Source organism: Carassius auratus, chromosome 4, assembly GCF_003368295.1.
Source record: "Carassius auratus strain Wakin chromosome 4, ASM336829v1, whole genome shotgun sequence".
Classification (NCBI taxonomy): Eukaryota; Metazoa; Chordata; class Actinopteri; order Cypriniformes; family Cyprinidae; genus Carassius; species Carassius auratus.
The window spans coordinates 13,104,717-13,124,546 of NC_039246.1; the positions used below are offsets into that span (position 1 = coordinate 13,104,717).

The window sequence follows — 19,830 nt, forward strand, 5'->3', positions numbered from 1 at the left end:
GTCTCGTGTGAGGGTGAATAAGTGACCGATAAAGAGCCTCCTACACCATTCAACCACTTATGTCTAAGAGAAGAATGGGGGAGTCATTGAGAAGCCTTTTCATTGTAATTTATTCCTCTGTTCTGTACTTGCAGAGTTGCACCAGCAGAAGTCAGACTGGCTCTTTCTACAGAAAGGCTCCTGGGTGTTTCCGTTCACCTCAGAGCTGGCATCGTGTATTTGCACTGAATAATACATTTGGACGGTGTGCGAATAGCTCAATGACTTTCAGGTTGGACTTTAAAATATTTGCCTCAGTGTTTTGTTTTTAGTGCAGTCGATTGAGCGTCATCGTTTGGCGCCCCTAGATGATTCATTAAATAAGTTTAAACAAAACACTACATTTATACGTTATTTATAATATATTTTTGTGATGCATAAATTTATAACGCGTCGTATAAAATATATAAATTAAAATATATCAACGGAAATTTAAAGTAAATTTCACTTTTTGATTAGGTCCACTATATCATCGTATTTCGTGTTTCCATAGCCAAATGCCACAAGTTAACCAATAAACCCTGTTAAGTATTCAAATCTAGTCCAGTTGATCTCAGTCTAGGTCTACAGTATTTTGACTTTCTCCGTTATCTGGCACACCCAGTTCAGGTCTTGTAGTCTCTGCTAATAAGCCGATGATACAAATCAGCTGTGTTAAATGAAGAACTAGCCAAAATGTTCAGAGATTGGCTTCTCAAGGACCAGGACAGTGAACAACTCGATTAGATGTTTCCTAAAATAGAGTGACTGTCAATTTTGTGTCTTAAACACAAACACGCACACCCAGCTCACGCCCCAACCCGCCCACCAATTGACAGCAGTGTGAGAGCGCGCGCATAAGAAACACGCACACCTAACGATTTTATTAATCTATTTATTTATTGCATACACAATGAGATTCTCTCACTCTTTTGACTGAGTTTAGATGAGAAACGGTGTGTGCCTCCTCTAGCTTTCGTGTTTATCTCGTGCGCACTCAACCTGTGCGTTATATTTATGCGGCCACTTGCATCTCCAGTCGTTCTTGCGCGTCTGGCGATGCGGCTGTAACGACGCGCCCCTGTGGTTCACGTGCCACTTTTCATGGCTCTTGTTGTACCGTGCAGGTCCAATAATCGTTGATGTGCATGGTTGAGTGTCATCACTTTGCTTTACGGACTACAGTTTCCTGCAGCTGGATCACGCACTGAACCTCTGGTTAGATATGACGCATCGGGCACAGTAGGGACGCGTCTCGGAGAAGCAGAAAGGTTTCAGACAGAAGGGACAAGCGGATCTGGACTACACAGGCGTCATGTCTAACACGACGAAAAGCAAAAAGGAAAAGGAAATCATTACGGAGTATGAGAGCCAAGTGAAAGGTAAGAAGAACACTCTCGCACCTGATGGGCACCTGGAGACGGACTCTCGTCTGATGCATCTAATACGAACCTTGTGCATGCGTTAAATTTACAACATGTTGACAAAAATAATATTTCATAAGGTCTTTCAGTTGCATTATTGCTGCCTGTTTTGTGTCAGTTGATTCTCAAAACATTAAATTGTTCTGCTTGAAATTGTTAATCTGGTGGGTGTGTTTTAAAACGAGGTAAGTGGTTTCTTGTATTCTTTTGCTGGTTAAAGGTGGTTAACCATCTTTGACCAAGCAGATCAAAATGGTCAAGATGGTTTTTGGAACATGGTTAATGGTCAGCCAGCTATTGACCCTGCTGGATTAACTAGAAACCAGCAGCCAACTGGTCAAGATGGTTTTTGCAACGTGTCTTACTACCAGCTACAAACCAAATAGCTGGTCAGTATGACTTTTGCATCATAATATCTGGTCAGTCCGCTTAAGGTTTTTCTGATGGGGTTTGGATTATAGTATCTGATTCAAGAACTAGCTGCAAATAAGCAACCAGCTATAAAGTTGGTTTTTGAAAAATGACAACTGGTCATCCAGTTTAATGTGTTAAGATGAGTTGTGGAACATGGTAGCTGGTTGACAAGATGATAACCAACTTGTCAAGATGGTATTTACAACATTGGAGCTGGTCAACCAGTTTAGCTATAAACCAGACAGACTAAGGTGGATAAAATGTATTTTGGAACATGATAACTGGTTAACAAGATGATAACCAACTGTTCGAGATTGTTTTTGCAACATGGCAGCTGGTCAACCAGCTTAATACTAGTTAGACACCATCCTGCTTAATGTGGTTAAGATAAGTTGTGGAACATGGTGGCTGGTTGACGAAGTGATAACCAGCTGGTCAGGATGGTTTTTACAACATGGCAGCTGGTCAACCAGCTTAATTCTAGCTAGACACCATCCTGCTTAATGTGATTAAGATAAGTTGTGGAACATGGTGGCTGGATGAAGAGATCATAACCAACTGGTCAGGATGGTATTTGTAACATGGCAGCCGGTCAAACAGCTTAGTGAGAAAACAACCAGAGTAAGATGGTTAAAATTAGTTTTGGAAGAAAATAGCTGGCTAATATCCAGCTAGATATAAGCAGTCAGCTGGTCAACATGGTATTAACAACATGGCAGCTGGTCAACCTGTTTATAACTAGCTACAACCAGATTAAGGTGGTTAAGGTGGTTAAAATTAATTTTGTAACATGGCAGCCGGTCAAACAGCTTAGTTACAAACCAACCAGATTAAGCTGTTTAAAATTAGTTTTGGAGCATGACACCTAGTTGAGGAGACGATAGCCAGCTGGTCAACATGGAGTCTGGTCAACCATCTTAATACCAGCTTAAAACCAACCTGCTGGTGGTCAAGATGAGTTTTGGAACAAGGTAGCTGGTTGACCAGCTAATAACCAGCAGTCAGCTGATTATACAAAGTGAAGATGGTCCAGACTGTATAAGTAATGTGGTTACTGGTCTCAAGGGGATTAAGATGGGTTTCGGGTCTGTTATCTGTTTGACTAGATATCTAACCGCTTAAAACCAGCTATCATTTGGACATACCAGCTCTAGATGACTATTTCACCAGTTGATAACCACCTTGAATTAGCTAGAAACAAGCTACCATGTTGAAAATCTTACCATGTTTAAAAAGCAGGAAGTGAGAGGCTTAAGTGAGGGAATTATGAAAATGCATGCTTCTTATCCTTAAATACATGTCTTATCAACATAATAACATATACAGTCCACCCTGCATCATTTGTTTGCCCTTACAGCAGGGCGTTCACTTGTGCATGCACACTCGTTTAACAGTGTGTAATCGATGAAATGGAAAGGGGGGGGGGGGGGGGGCTTCATGCAAACCCCTGTCTCCAGCACTCCAGCTGTAGTCAGTCAAAGCTGTACGTCTTTTTTAGATCTCAAAAATGGAAAAATGTTTTTGAAAAAAGCTGGAATAGGAAAAGCATAGGTTTGCTTTACCTAATGCTGATATTTAAATGTAAGGAACCGAGTTGCTGTCTCCGCTGCTATTGGCCAATGGTGGTCCGGGTGAGGGTGGTCTCTAGGCAACATGCTGATAGATCGGTGTAGTATTGGGGCCGCTGCGTTAGCGCACGCGTGGCTAAGATGGATGAACATATGGCCGGCTCTGGTTGTCAAATGTAGGTTTGTGTGCACATGCACAAAGGTACACTCTGCTTTCAACAGACAACAGGCTCTTGCATTGTACATGTTTCCATGGATACTCAACCACCAGTGTGTGTGAATGTCCAATTGGGAACGATGGGTATCTGTGTGTGTGTGTCAGGGAGCAAGATCAGGGAATCCTCCTGCCGCAGCAGTGCTGTTTAGTATGGGCCGCACGTACGGCCGTGTGTGTGGCATACAGTAGTGTGAGTAAGGATGGATCGAGACAGATGAGTGATTTCTGGTCATAAGGGACAGCGCTGTTATTATCCGATCTTACAGACGCACGTTTGTTTGCTTTTCAAACGTGCCTTATTGAATTTTTATTGATTAAAATTGCTGCAGTGAAATGTGTTCTGTGAGCACAGATGTGTAAATGTGATTGCTTGAATTTTTATCAGAATTGAAAATAACAGTTTCTGTGTGAAAAAATATAATGTCCTTGGGAACAGCTCCAGTTTGTCAGTGTCCGAACAGGAAATGGTTTTCTCTAAGGGAGGAAGTTAGAAGGAAAGAGAGGCACATGACCTTGACTGTGTCTGCATCTACACACACACACAAATTAAACTACACATTTATGATAATTCAAATGAATTTTATTTTAGTTTTTTGTTTTGTTTTTGTTATTTATATCTTTGTTATTTTTTCATTTAGTTTTTATTTTAATATATTTAAAGGTTAAGTAGTTCTGTTGTGTTGTCAATGCCACTATAGTCTATATATAATCTAGTTTATATATAATAGTTTATATAAGATAGATTATATATAAACTTTTATACACACACACATACACACACACTGCATGTAGTATTTTATGTATTTTATTATATTATTAAACACAATATTATTTTTATTTTTATTATTTTCATGGTTTTAGTTTCAGTTTTCATTTCCATTGAATTCAATAACCCTGCATGGCAACTACCTGAAATAAATGTAGTTTTTTTTAAATCTATATATCAATACAGTTTCAGTTAACATGTAGGCTACTTATTTCAAGTAGAGCAAATGTTTTTATGGTTTTTAGTTAACCCTGATCCAGAGTGAGTCAGTTTAATGTGGAAAACATTGGTGTATGTGTGTGTGTTGTTGCATGCGCATTCCTCAGTATTTTTGCTTCATCAGCATGAAATGGCACACGAGCGGGTGACTTTTTCAGTCCTGTAGGGAGCTTGTGTTTTTTAATGCATACGACTAGAAACACTATTGTAAACCCCATCCTCATGTCATCCAGTGATAGCTAGTGTGTGTATGAATTATGCGTCCAGTATGTTATCATGCAAGGCTTAATCTTTTCCAACGTGTGATTATAACCACAAAATGAAAGACAGTAAAGAATGAATTGATATCTTACAGCATGACATTGCTATAATGCTGTGTTTTAGTCCATTATTCTCATGAGATTTGATGCCGGGTTGCACTTCTGGCTGCCGTCCAGTCCAAAGCCACAAACACTCAGATACACATCATCGTCCGAGGCCGCAGACTGACTCGCTGGTGTACTTCCTCTGCCGAGAGTGACTGTATGAATCAGATTTATAGTGGCTCAGGGGATCCACTCCGCTACAAGACATTTCATCTCTTTGTTCAGAGTCCCAGAGAAGGAGCCGAGAGAGTCCAAATATCTCACAATAAATGTTCAGAGTAAATGCAAAGTGACATAAAACGGGCTGTACAGATTAAAGGAATATTTCTAGTGGCTTTGGGAAGCATTATACTGCAGATTTACCAGAATTCAGCAGCCATTCATAGAAATAATGCCAGATGATACTGATGATTTTTAGTTTATTTATTTTTAATGGTCATGCTGAAGGAAGAAAGCGGTTTTAATCACCCACATCCTCTTGTTCGTGTCACTGTGTCACATAAATGATGAACTTTGGGTTTTTCCAGTATGAAATAACGAGAAACGACCTGCTTCTTTTATAGTTAAAGATTGATCTTATGAAAGTGCCATTATGTGTGGAACGGCTCTGTTTAAACACTAGCTGAAAACTACACAGATTATATAGACCTGCAAACCTGCAACTTTACTGCGTTTTAGTTTATATATTTTGCAGGGAATTGGGTGTGTGTGTGATTACTTATATTTTCAGGAAAATAAATTGTTACCTCTCCTTTTAGGGTTATTTGGGGACATTCTTAACTGGGGAAAATGTAAATAAATATGTATGTAAATATAAGTAAAATTAAACGAATAGTGTTTTATAATAAATAGAATTAAATATAAATAAGAATTGGAATTTAACCTGTTAAATGTCACCCCGTCCCGTATACGGGACGCCTACGTTGACTATACTATATTACAATCAAATCTAATCTAATCTTGACAAACTATATATCGTTGGAAAGGTCTAAGACTCCCAAATATATATTTTACCAATATTTTTTGTTAAAAATTATGTAGGAAAAGTAATAGATGAATTTATGACAAGAGTGCACCCTCAGAAATCTACATTACAAAAGGAGCTTTGACCTTTGTTTAAAAAAAAGACTTCCTCGTTGCCTTTTTCTCTATCACATTTTAGAAATCATCAGAAGTTATATATCACTTGAAAACATAAAATCTCAAAATTCATCCTTCAAAACCCATTTTAAAATCAGACATTGCATTACCATGTAAATGGCACATCAAAATCATGTTACAAAATGTTTTCAGTCATGAATTATAAAAATGTATGTTTGTATCATGCACATTAATGTCTATCTTCAAAAACGTGAGTGACAGTTAACAGGTTAAATATAATATAATATGTTAAAATAATGTTAAAATAATAAAAATAAATAAAAAATATATGATAAATTTGATAATTTTTTAAAAATATTTAAAGTATAATTTCTTTTAAATATATATATATATATATATATATATATATATATATATATATATATATATATATAATATCTGTAGGCTGTTCAAATGGGCTAAGAACAAATTGTGGTATCGGATCATAAAATGTTCAGTTGTTGGCTTTATTTTGTTTTGCATTATAATAGCATTATGGAAAACAATTTTAAGTCTATCTGAATTTGCATATTTACCTACTATATCATACATACAAACAGTACACCTAATTAGTAGCATGTCCAAATGTTTATTCATAAAACAGCACACACACACACACAAAGAAACAATACTGCTTCTGACAATATTTTATAGTCGAACCTTTCATACTACCAAAATTCATACATGCATTAATGGTCAAAAGTGCATTCTTCATCAAATGCAGTACATACTTAGTATGTGATTTCAGACACCGCTTATGAAATGTAGGTATACCTCATTTAGGTAGTGAAGTAAATGTGTAGGCCTATGTGTGGACGATTAGTATTGTAACACAAGTAAGGTGATGGCGAATGCTGAGAGGAGGACAAGGACCAGATGTCCACAGTGTGTGTGTGTGCTTGCAGGAGTGTGTGAATGTGAGTTGTGTGTGTAATATCGTCCCATCCTCATGTTCCTATCCCTAGTCATGTTTCAAAATAATGATTAGAAAACGCATATGGCCTCACTTCCTCTTTTTCAGAATAGACAGTGAACAAATAGCTCATTTGGTCAACTGATTTCTTTGTGTCAGACTCGAGACCAGACAGATTTCCCAGCCGCCCACTGCATGTATTTATAACTGGAACCCTGTAAGTCTCATTAATCAAGTATAGATATCGATCCAGTAATCTATTTAAGACCACAGCGGAGAGGACCACATATACTGCAGTACTTACTACTAAGGATTGTGGGTCTTAAAGCCTGTCTTTGACTTTACTCATGGGTTTAAAGCAGACAGCGCAGTTAACTAAACTTGCTTTTCAGATTATCTCAGGTTTTATATTTTGATTTGAAACTACAGAGATGTCCTAATGGAGCTTAGTCAGGGTAAATGCTATATTTTGATTCATGTGGATAAAATGTCCTTTTTAATGTTTTTACTGTTGCTTCCTAAAAGCCTCATTTGCGTCATATTAAATATGGCATGACGGTTCTGGTCTGGTGTTGAGTCATTGTCTGTCTGTTTAGTCCTGACACGTTCTCTTTAGCGGTTCGTATCTACTGACCTTGGATTCGTGAGAGCTTGATTACATTTGTTGTGTCTTGTGTGCTGAATGAAGTCTTATCTAATGCTGACTTTTCCTTGACACTATGCGTGTAGAAAAAATTGGGGTATTTTAACACGTAACAATTCTTACATTTACATTTATGCATTTTGCAGATGCTTTTATCCAAAGTGACTTATAGTGCATTCAGGCTAACATTTTTTATCAGTATGTGTGTTCCTTGGGAATTGAACCTATGACCTTTTGTGCTGCTAACGCAATGCTCTACCACTGAACCACAGGAAGTACAAGAAACTTACTTCTTAAAGATTGGGAAGAACAGAGTGTGTGCCTAAGATTAAAGCAAACGCTGAATAAAAAGATTAAGAATTAAATTAGCTTCAGATGAATAGAGGAGCGCGAGAGAGGATTTACAGATAAGAAGTCTAAGGAGAAATGGGAAATAAATGGGAAGAAGCAGAATAGCGTATAACATGGTGACGTATGTGGGTTTTTTTTTTTAGAGGATAAAAACTTGAATTCTCCTTTTTTCCACATAAATAGGATATATTTATGTTTATAGGGGGCATAAGTGCGTATTTTGCTGCCACTGTGGTTGGAAGTTCCCATTTTTGTAAATCGTGTGTGTGTGTGTGTGATGCTGCTTTACAGCATGCCTGCACACTCCTCACACTCTCAGGTTGCTGAGCAGAAGCCTTGTTGCCATGGAGACAGTCTGGGTCGGGCGCATGCTGCAGGGTATCAGACGTGCTCACCGCGGTCATAAGTTCAAAGGTCAAATACCAGATAGACAGCGAATTTTGAAGGCAAACAATTTGAAAAATTATAAATCGTTATTTTATAGTAGTGACTGGTGCACATTACTTATACACCATTATTCACTGCTTGTAAACTGTCAAGTTTTATTTTTCATCGTGCTTCAATGTCTATATTTACGTATTTGCTCGGCACAGCAGGACGGGAGTTTTCTATTTCTGCGCTAGATGAAATCCATGCACATGAACAAACATGTCTCCGATGTTTTTATATCGTTTTAATTAGAATTGCCTGCCTGTTTTGTGCTTCAAAGGCTTGTGGAAATGACTCACTGTCTATTTATTTGCAGTTTGGAAAGCAGTTTCAATGCACTTCCAGTTCCGCAGTTGTTTCACGCTGGTTTTGTTCACAGTGAGTCCATTTGTAACTGATTTGAAACTGCGTGGATGCTCTGAATGCACATTGTCCAGATGACAGATGAGTGTGTTTCGAGCGTTAACAGCCGTGTGAGGATGCGCTCCGTTGCAGTCGGATGTTTTGTCTCTGGAGATTTTCTCGAGAACAGCTCGGTCAGCAACAGCTGGACTGGCAAAAGACTGATGCATTGGCTAGGCCAATTAATTGTTCAATATTTGGCCAATTAGAGATTATCGATATCAGCCAGGAGCACCCCAGTAGCTCCTACTATTAAAAACTATTACATATTTTTCTTGTAATTTGGCACATTTTTTGAATATCATTTGAATAACATATCTGATTCTCTGCTGTGTTTCAGGTGTTTCTTATATTGTATCAAAGAGTCACCTTGCTCACCATGCCACCCATGTAGAACAAGCCAACACAACACATACGCATTACATGTCTCCACTTCTCACAGTCCCTCCTACACACACACTCACACCCATGCAGAGCTCACGCCAAGCCTGCTGTCTCATCTGTTATTTCGAGCCGAGAGGCAGTGTGACATTAAACAGTTGGTCTATGGAGAGAGAAAGAAAGGGGGAAAAAAGTGTGAGGGAGAGAAAGAAAAGGAGGCTAGCGAGCGAGCTGCTGAAGGGGAACAAGGGAGTATTATGATTAAAAGCATGCAGTTATTAAAGGAATAATTTGTGCAAAAATGAAAATTAAGTATCCTCATAGTGTTTAAAACCAAGGCTCAACCCTGTATTTACTGTAGGGCTGGGGATACAAAATGTATGAATCAACCATTTTAAAAAGCCATATCGATGTGAATATTTTGATGGGATGGGGTGTGGGGGGGTGGTGTGTCCAAGGGGGAATATTTGAGTGTTTATGGCACTGTTTCAAACCGTATGGTCTGTTTTACATGCACTTACAATTAGCAGGCACTGAATCTTTTTGAAGCTTCCAAAAGATGCAGAAATGCTGTAGAAATATCTTGTGGTTCATATGACTTATGCACTTATATGTGATAGTTTATGGGAGGAAGTGACACAAATTTAAAATGTAATTCACTGAAAATCTGGCCCAGTTGTGTTTGGTGCATTCGTAAGAGGACATGAGAAAAGTACTAATAGTCTAATTTATTTCACATATTTATTTTCAATGATTTGGTTAAAGCTAGAATGATCTGTACACAAATCAAACTCATGATTCAGTCACATCTTAGATTATCAGTGAATAATGCCTTACATTTCATGCAAAGATATTTTGACTGGACTTATGTGCAGACTTTTATACTTGTATAACTTGTATATCTTTGTTATAATATTTAACTTTAACTAAAGCTATTAAAACATTTGTTAACTGAAATTAAGCTGAAACAAAATATGAAATGAAAAGTTTGAATGGAAAACTAAATGAAAGAAGTTCAGGGTCAAGGACTAAAATTACTAATTGGAAATATAAATAAAACTCAAACAAAAATCAATTAAACATTAGTAGTAATTATATATATATATATATATATATATATATATATATATATATATATATATATATAAAAACACTTGTGCAAATGTGCATTCAAAATCTATTTTAGTATAGAAATATTTCTTAACACTACTTCAGATTAATTTGATTATAATTATTATCATTTATTATATGTTTGAATGGAGAATGGCTTCTGAAAATTCAGCTTTGCCAACACAGAAATTAATTTTATTTAAAAAAAATTACAAATTTTAAAAAGGTTTATTTTTATTCTAATATTTCAATGCTATATTAGTAATTATATGCAGCCTTGGTATTTTAATATTTACATTTATATTTCCTGCCTTAATTTTAAACAGTTTTTTGTTGTCTCTATAGTTTCATAAAAAAAAAAAAATGTAATAATTTTTTTTTGGGGGGGGGCTGTATTTGTGCTGTCTTGAAAGTAAATGGTACTTTCTGATATTTTCTTGTCTGATTTTTCATAAGAATTAGATGATAAATGCATGAGTCTGAACTACTTCTTTGATACATTTGCAGCTGTTTTAAAAAGCTGAAAGCGAGTCACTTTTATACTGTCTTAGTATGGAAGCAGCAATGAGACTGGAACAGCACGACGATAAGTAAATGCAAACATTTGAATTCTGACTGAACTGTTCCTATAATGAAAATGAGTGTGAAGTTTGAAGAGAAGTGGAGATGAAAGCTAGGATGGAGAATCCAGAATTCCTTCTCCCATTAAACACACACACTAATCCCCATGGGATACTCCACTCCACTACCTGTTGTCTTGGCAACAGCAGTGAGTGTGATAACCAGTGTGTTAAGGAAGAATCCAGAGTGTCTTGTTAGGAGGAAAATCTCTGGTTCAGGGAGCACAACTTCACCCATCAGTGCCCACATTGTGCTCAAGTTGCCCCTGAACGTGTCATGTGATGTCACTTACACTGCAGCTGTCATTGAAAATCAAACACTGTCTTTGAAATGGCCATTGTTAATTAGCTAACATAACTGTGTGTGTGTGTGTGTGTGTGAGCAGAGATACGCTCTCAGTTAGTGGAGCAGCAGAAATGTCTGGAGCAGCAGACGGACATGCGGGTTCAGCTCCTCCAGGACCTGCAGGATTTCTTCAGGAAGAAAGCCGAGATCGAGAGCGAATATTCACGCAACTTGGAGAAGCTCGCCGAACGATTCATGGCCAAAACCCGCAGCACCAAGGACCACCAACAATACAAGTGAGTGAAGCTACAAATGTGTGTGTGTGACAGAGAGACGGCCAGAATGTGAATGCATATGAATGATTCAAGAGTCATTTTCTAGAAACGAATCAGTGGCGAATCGTTTGGTTCAGGTGCTTATTTCCATTCCTTCCGTTCACCTCCAGTTCATCTCTCTCTGCCTGATTTGTTCGACTTGTGGTTTGCAGTGGATTAGGGCGACGTCTGGAATACTTTACCCATGATGCTCTGCAGCTTCATGCTTGAAAAATCAGAGATGGCAGAGGAGAGGCGATTGCTGTGTCTGCTGTAGTTATTGTTCTTGTGTGTGTGTGTGTGTGTGTACAGGCATCTGTGTATTTGCTGTCTCATTAATGCAGATAGCATTCTTCTGGGAAAATAGAGAGATGAGGGATGAGTGAGTGAGAGAAAGAGAGAGGGAGGGAGTTTCACAGTTTCTCTTCTGTTGCAGTTTTTTTTCCTCGTGCTGGGCACTGAATAGTGTGCTGGTCCTCATGGGGCTGTCCCATCGGATGCCTGCTGAGCTTTATGATTAGTCACTGGCTGCTGAAGACATTCGCCTCTTTGGTCCAAAATGGCGTCCCATTGTCTTTTCGCAACAGCCTTTACTAATATAGAAGATCAAGTGTGTGAAACAAAATGGCGTCCTTTACCTTCACGTTGGCAGGTGGTTACACCACCTTCACTCTCAGAACAAATGAGCAATTTACACAGACAGCAGTGCAATGCAGGTTTGGGTCAGCTTAAAACATTCAGTTAAAGTCTGGGGTCGGTAAGATATTTTAAATACTACTATTCCGCAAGGATGCATAAAATTGGTAAAAAGTGATAGTAGACATGTATAAAATGTTATGCATGTTTTTATAATGTTACAGATTTTAGTTTCAATTAAATGCCGTTCTTTAAAAATTTTGATCAATCAAAGAATCCTGAAAAAACGATCACTTGTTTCACTCAAATATTAAGCAGTACAACTGTTTGTAACATTGCTAATAATCAAATATCAAAGTTTGTTTTAGCAGTAAATCAGAATATATATATATATATATATTTTTTTTTTTTTTTTTGGTTATTTCAAATTGTAAAAATATTTTGCAGTATTTTTACTGTATGTTTAATGAAATGTGAGCATTCGTTTTTTCAACTCTTAATTATTTATTAACAATATTTTAATAAATTATTTTTATTAAAGGATGAAATCACTGCACTTTACCAACTCAGGGTGTATTTTCCCAAAGATATGCACTCCTTTTTTTTAATGCTGTCTTGAAAATGCCCCTTGGTCAGATATTTTTTTGGTTAATGCACATATATGTAGTCATTTTTGTGTGCATTGCGAATTGAAACACTTTTAGAGGCTGTTGTATGTGACACAGTTATTCAGTTTGTGAATTAATGCATCAAATATCTTCTAGAAAAGTGAGGTGAGGAATATCATTTTTTCACATGGTATGAGATTCAGAGCATTAACTTGTCGTCAGTGGCTTGTATGTTGATATATTCACTAATGAGTCATTTACTATGAAGATTTCATGAGTGCGTTCAGCTGGGAGTCATCTATAGAGATTTTAAGGGTTGTAGGACATTTCCTTAACATCCTCATCCAGGCAACTCAGTGAACTGCAGTTGAAATCTTCAGCAAAGCCCAGCATTTCTTGAGGATAAATACAAAATGGTTCATTAGTGGATTTGGATGAGTACTTGATAAAAACCACAGAGCGGCACTCACAAAAAACAGCATGCACAGCAAATCCAGGGCCACCCAGAGAGTCCTGCAGCAGAGATGAAGATATTCACTTTGAATATCACCAAGAGATTGTGATTTGTGATTTTAAGCTTGACATTTATATATATATATATATATATATATATATATATATATATATATATATATATATATATATATATATATATATATATATATCTTGTTCTATATTAGAAGATATCAAATCAGTAGCATGTAGTAAAGCATATAAGCTTTATGTATTGCATGAAAAAATATATAATTAAAGGTTCTATATTTAGATTTGAACCTTTCTCAAAGATAACATGGCAAATAAATAAATGAATAAAATAAATCAAATGCAACTGGCGAACAGTTAGTAGGAGCTTTCTTTTCTTGAATATGTATTGTGTATTATTTTTTCCATCTATATATTAAAAGCCCACCTTTCCGTGGCTTTCAGGAAGGACCAGAACCTGCTTTCTCCCGTCAACTGCTGGTATCTGCTGCTGAACCAAGTGAGGAGGGAGAGCAAGGACCACGCCACCCTCAGCGACCTTTACCTCAACAACGTCATCACCCGCTTCACGCATGTCAGCGAGGACAACATGCGTCTGCTCAAGAAGGTGAGGTCAAACACAGGTCCTTCCTGTCAGTACTATAATGTGATGGGATACACGTATAATTACATCAGAATGAAAGCTGGAAAAAATATGCATTTGTTAAAAATGATCTTACAGTCAGCCGGTGGGAGACAAAACCTCTTGATATTTTAAGCACATTTCTACTTTGGATAATTAAAATGTGAACATGTTCTCTAGTAACATTGGTGTTTGTTTTCATTTCAGTATAATTCATTATCAGACTCTTAAACTCAACTTTCTCAGATTGTGTGTGTATTATTTTATGTGAATTCAGCATTCATTGTCTCTAGAATCCAATGCAGTGGCGGTTTATTTATAGGAAGCTTATTTCTTGTTCTGCACAGCACTTTAGCAGATCAGCATTAATGTAAAAACAATAGTAGAAGAGTCAATGACAAATAATACTGTAAGATACAGAATACAGGAGATACAGATACTAAGACACAGAAAAAAAACTAGTTACAGATGTGCAAGTTCGTATAAATGCAACCTTTGCATTCATGTTGGTGTTCTGTGGTTTTAAACTGTTTTGGGGACTTAGTGAACTTCTTCTAAAATGTTTTATTGCTATATATATATATATATATATATATATATATTAAACAATTAAATAATTAAAAATGGAACAATTAAAATAATCAAAGAATGGAATGCAAATACCTAGGCCTATATATTTTATTTAAAATGAAAAAATAGTATATTTAAATGCATTTTTTCTAAATTTTATATCCAGTCAAAAAGCTCTGCTAAAATTCACTTGTAACACTCTAAAAGAAAAACGGGACTTGGTCAGTGTATCTGAAGTGAACATTTGTGTTGTCTTGATCTATGGTGTTAGTTCAGAATAGACAAAGCGAGGACAGCGATTCTTGGCTGTATATTAGAGTTTGACCCAGCTCGCCCTTACTCTCTGTCCATTATAACACACCTTGTGTTTTTGGCCCACAGAGCAAAGAGATCATTTTCCAGCTGCAAGAAGACCTGATGAAGATTCTTAACGAACTCTACACGGTGAGCTTGTCTCATTCTCTCTCATCACCTGTTCAATCTCTTTTTGGATGACTTTTTTTCATCCCATCATTGCTGGTGCCTTTCTCTCTCTCTCATTTTATCATTCCATCAATATGTAATTCACCCCTCCATCACCAACACTCTCAGTCTCTCACTTCTCTTCTTCTAGAACTCAACTGTATAGCTTTCATCTGTCTTTCTTTTACTAGTTCCAACATTTCTGCATTGCTTTTTGCTCCGTGATAGCAGTTTTCCTTTTGTCTGCAAAATCTGCAGCTGTTTATTCTACACAACTCTGTAGTGAATTTTCAGCATGAAGTGGACTTAGAAATTTTGGCAACTTCTGTCTTTGATGTGATGGTACGAGAGGAACGCATACAGTCCCAAACCATTCGTTAATAATTATCTAATAAATGCAGCCTTAGACAAATCTGTCACATGAAGTTTACCCGTACAGCTCAGTTGATTGGCCTAAAAAGAATGCAAAAAAGGAAAGGTGGCATATTTAAAATCACAAAAAAAAAAATAGCTGAAAAAAAGAAATGCATGCATGGATGAGTCTTTTCCATTTTAATGCTGACTTTAAGCTGGGTGGGAACTTTTCCTGTTGAAAGAAATTTTATTCGCCTGTAATTGTTTTTATGTGCAGTGAATATTTGACCTGGAATGTGAGCTTGTATGACAGGATTGAAGTCTTAAAAGCCAGTAGCTCTTGCATAAATAACCTTGATAAAACAAAAACACGCAGCGCACATTAAGTCTGTCAGCTGAGCTTACCTCTAACATGAGGAATGCACACTAAAAATGAGATGTGAATTCTCTGAACCACAGGACTCAAAGCTCAGGAAGTTTCCACCTCACTGCAGCCCTCATGTAAGCAGTTTTGTGTCCCTGTTGAGAAGGATTTACATCAGTTTTTAGACCAGAGCAGGATGCATGTTGCACAATTGAGCTGCGTTAGCAGCTTTAGTGTTTTTTGACAGTATGGTGTAACCATCAATTTCATGATAATAACAAATTAACAGAATAATTATCCTAAAAAAAAAATTTGCTTAAAATATACTAAACGTCAGGCCATCCAAGATGTAGATGAGTTTGTTTCTTCATTAAAACAGATTTGGAGAAATGTAGCATCACATCACGCCATTGGCTCCTGTGTGGTGAATGGGTGCCGTCAGAATGAGTTCAATAATAATCCATAATAACGCTGCATCCATAGGAAAAGTTCATCCTCTGTTGTCCGCTTACATCAAAATCCAACAGCATATTTGTTTAAGAACTCTTTTGGGAATTTTTTTTTTTTTTTTTTTGCTTTTTAACAGTGTTTAATTTGTGCATATTTCTCTCCTGATTCAGACAAGACAACTTCATTGTACAAAAAGCAATATTATGGACACATAATTAATGAAAATTATAAAAGCAACGGTTTGAACTTAAAAACATATTTATGGATATGTTTAACACAAACGCGTAGCTTTTTGGATTATTCTGAAGATGTTTTTATCAGCTGTTTGGGCTCTCATTCTGACGGCACCCATTCACCCAACAAGTGATGTAATGCTAAATTTAAATGTTATATGGAAACCATTACACACGCATCCATGTGGACACAGATGCACAACAGACATTTATGAAACGGATTATCTCAGTAGGATGTGTTGCCTTCTGCTGAAAGTTTTGGGCTTGCATATGTGGGATTTTGAGGGTAATGTAGTTTTCCATCTGCTCTGCTCCCTGCAGGTGATGAAGACATATCACATGTATCACTCCGAGACTCTAAGTGCAGAGAACAAGCTAAAGGAGGCAGAGAGGCAGGGTGAACGACAGGGCCGGGGCGGAGAGGCCGTCTTTAGTCTGCGCACCGAAGATCGCCACCAACGGCGCAACGCTGCCCGCAAAATCCAGAAGATGAAAGAGAAGGTGAGTTCCACATCTTTTGCCTTTTTTTTTTCTATTGTATTGTTGTTTCTTTTGCCGTACGTGTTATACCTAATATGTGTTTAATTGTTTGCAGGCTAAGAGTGTATTATCCGCTATGCAAATTAGATTCCTTGAATTTTAATGTACCAGATGTGTTTCCAGAAATAGAGCAAAGTTCATTTGTCTTGATGAAATAATATGAACTGGAGTTATGGAGTAATTAGGTGGACATTATGAGGGAATAATTTCTATTTATGCATAACCAACCTGAAAATTAGCCTATTTTGTTGCTCTTGTTGGCTTAGATGATTTGATGCTGCATTATAATGTTGGTTCTGAAGAAAATTTTTTGTATGCCTGGTTGATTTAACGCTATATTAATGTATTTTTTTGTGACTGAGTGGAAATACATTATAACGTCAGTGCTTTCCAAATGTACATCTGTAATTGTGAACTCATTCCATTAGATCCTATTACAGCTACAGCATGTGCGAGATCAGAGCATATTTATAGAAATTTTCACTGCGGAGTCTAGGGAAAAAAGCAAAGAAGAGCAGCCATTTTGCAAACTATTCTGTAACCAAAAACCATTGATAACCATGTTTTTTAGGGCACAGTAGAGTCCCACACCAGTATAAAAAGACTCTGGAGACTGATGTCAGACTTTATAAATTAAGCAGTCTAATAACTAATATGTATATTATAGTATTATATAGTAGTCTCTCTTCAGAACATTAATTTTCCAGTACAAACAGCCCCATGACACACAGTGTGTTCACTACAGTTTGGTACTGCATTCATTTCTCTCTTTCATAAAGGGGAGGAGAGGTTAGAATGAACAATTGTTACAGAATTGGACAGAATAGGCAGACAGGATATCCCGACGGACAGAGTCAACAGTGCATTTTTCAGTTCGAGGCATTTTATGAGCATAAAACAGTCTGGTTAACATATAAATGTAATGTGCATGCAATATCATTCAAAGGTTCAGCAAGGATGCATTAAATTGCTCAAAGGTGACAGCAGAAATATTGATAAAGTAAAACTGATTTTTATTTTAAAACAAATGCTGTTCTTTTGAACTTTCTATTCATCCAACTGAAGAAATTCAGCTTAGCATTCCAGGAATACATATATAAAATAGAAGTTACTTTAAATATTTCACAAGATTGTTTTGTTTCACAGCCTTGATTTGAATTTCTTTCATAGCATTTTTACTGACCCCAAACTTTTGAATGGTAGTGTACCTCTTTACACAAATATCAGTTAGGCTGTGATGAATCCAGAAGTAAAAATGAATAAACTCTGACTCTATTGACACTATATGTTCAGGATGCTTGCTTGATTTAATGATAATGTTGCTGTAAAAGATCTGTGGGTTTTACCAGCAGCCGAGGAACTTTAATTAAAGGAGCAATTACAATCACAGAGAAGTGGACATAAGCCAAGCCTCAATGTGCTAACACACTTCCATTAGAAACAAGTTAGTCGATGGGCTGTCAATAAAAACATTTTATCTTCTTGCCTTGTAGGAAAAATATCACTTACTCAACACTCTTTCTTTCCTTCACCCTCTCTTTCTCTTCTTTTTTTTACCCCCAGCGCCAAGCCAAGTACTCCGAGAACAAACTGAAGGTTATGAAAGCTCGGAATGAGTATCTGTTGACTTTGGAGGCCACGAACGCTTCTCTGTTTAAATATTACATCCAAGACCTGTCTCATTTGATTGATGTGAGTATCTGATTAGGGCTGTGTGCTGTAATGCACAAGATTGTGAGTCGACGGCAGGAAATTGCCACTGCATGAAGGGCATGGTGTTATGGTTGCATTTATTTGCTTTTTCACCAAGCACAGTAATGAATTATAGTCCTGATTAATAATCACTAATTAAGGCAGCCTCCACTGCCTTTAATTAGAGACAAACGCACCCTGTAACAGGCAGGACGGGATAAGATAAAGCCTTTAATTACAAGCACACATTAGCACATTCTGAAACAGACCATGTTTAGAATGGAATACTGGCACACTTGTTCCTGCATCTATCTATCTATCTATCTATCTATCTATCTATCTATCTATCTATCTATCTGTCTGTCTGTCTGTCTGTCTGTCTGTCTGTCTGTCTGTCTATCTATCTATCATTGTATTGTTTGTTCTATTGTTTTTTTATCATTATATTGTTTGATCTTTCGATCATTCATTCATTCATTCTATATACCAGTCTATTTATCTATCAATCATTCTATATTTTGTTCTATAATTCTATCTGTCTGTCGTCTATTTATCTGTCATTCTATATATTGTTCTTTCATTCTTCTTGTCATTCTTTTTATCTATCATATTATCAGTTGTTCTCTATCTATCTGTCTATCTATCTATCTGTCTATCTGTCTGTCTGTCTGTCTGTCTGTCTGTCTATCTATCGTTTTATCTTTCTGTCTGTTGTTCTATCTATCGTTTTATCTTTCTGTCTGTTGTTCCATCTATCTATCGTTTTATCTTTCTGTCTGTTGTTCCATCTATCTATCGTTTTATCTTTCTGTCTGTTGTTCCATCTATCTATCGTTTTATCTTTCTGTCTGTTGTTCCATCTATCTATCGTTTTATCTTTCTGTCTGTTCCATCTATCTATCTATCGTTTTATCTTTCTGTCTGTTGTTCCATCTGTCTATCGTTTTATCTTTCTGCCTGTTGTTCCATCTGTCTATCGTTTTATCTTTCTGCCTGTTGTTCCATCTATCTATCTATCGTTTTATCTTTCTGTTTGTTGTTCCATCTATCTGTCATTTTATCTTTGTCTGTTGTTCCATCTGTCTATCGTTTTATCTTTCTGCCTGTTGTTCCATCTATCTATCTATCTATCGTTTTATCTTTCTGTTTGTTGTTCCATCTATCTGTCGTTTTATCTTTGTCTGTTGTTCCATCTATCTATCGTTTATTCTTTTGTTAATTCTATCATTCCATCAT

At 36.7% G+C, this 19,830-nt stretch overlaps 1 protein-coding gene across 2 annotated transcripts in view; it reads left to right on the forward strand.

Annotated features, from left to right (window-relative positions):
- Positions 1–711: 711 nt before the first annotated feature.
- The window catches only part of srgap1b (SLIT-ROBO Rho GTPase activating protein 1b), a 33,900-nt gene continuing 14,781 nt past the window's right edge, over positions 712–19,830 (forward strand). The window contains exons 1-6 of one of the 2 annotated variants that reach the window (XM_026227375.1): positions 712–1,400; positions 11,367–11,562; positions 13,752–13,914; positions 14,881–14,943; positions 16,684–16,863; positions 18,466–18,594. In XM_026227375.1, coding sequence (XP_026083160.1) covers positions 1,334–1,400; positions 11,367–11,562; positions 13,752–13,914; positions 14,881–14,943; positions 16,684–16,863; positions 18,466–18,594 — 798 coding nt within the window. In that variant the 5' untranslated portion in view covers positions 712–1,333. The remainder of the gene's footprint in view (positions 1,401–11,366; positions 11,563–13,751; positions 13,915–14,880; positions 14,944–16,683; positions 16,864–18,465; positions 18,595–19,830) is intronic. The other variant, XM_026227367.1, reaches the window with a different exon arrangement.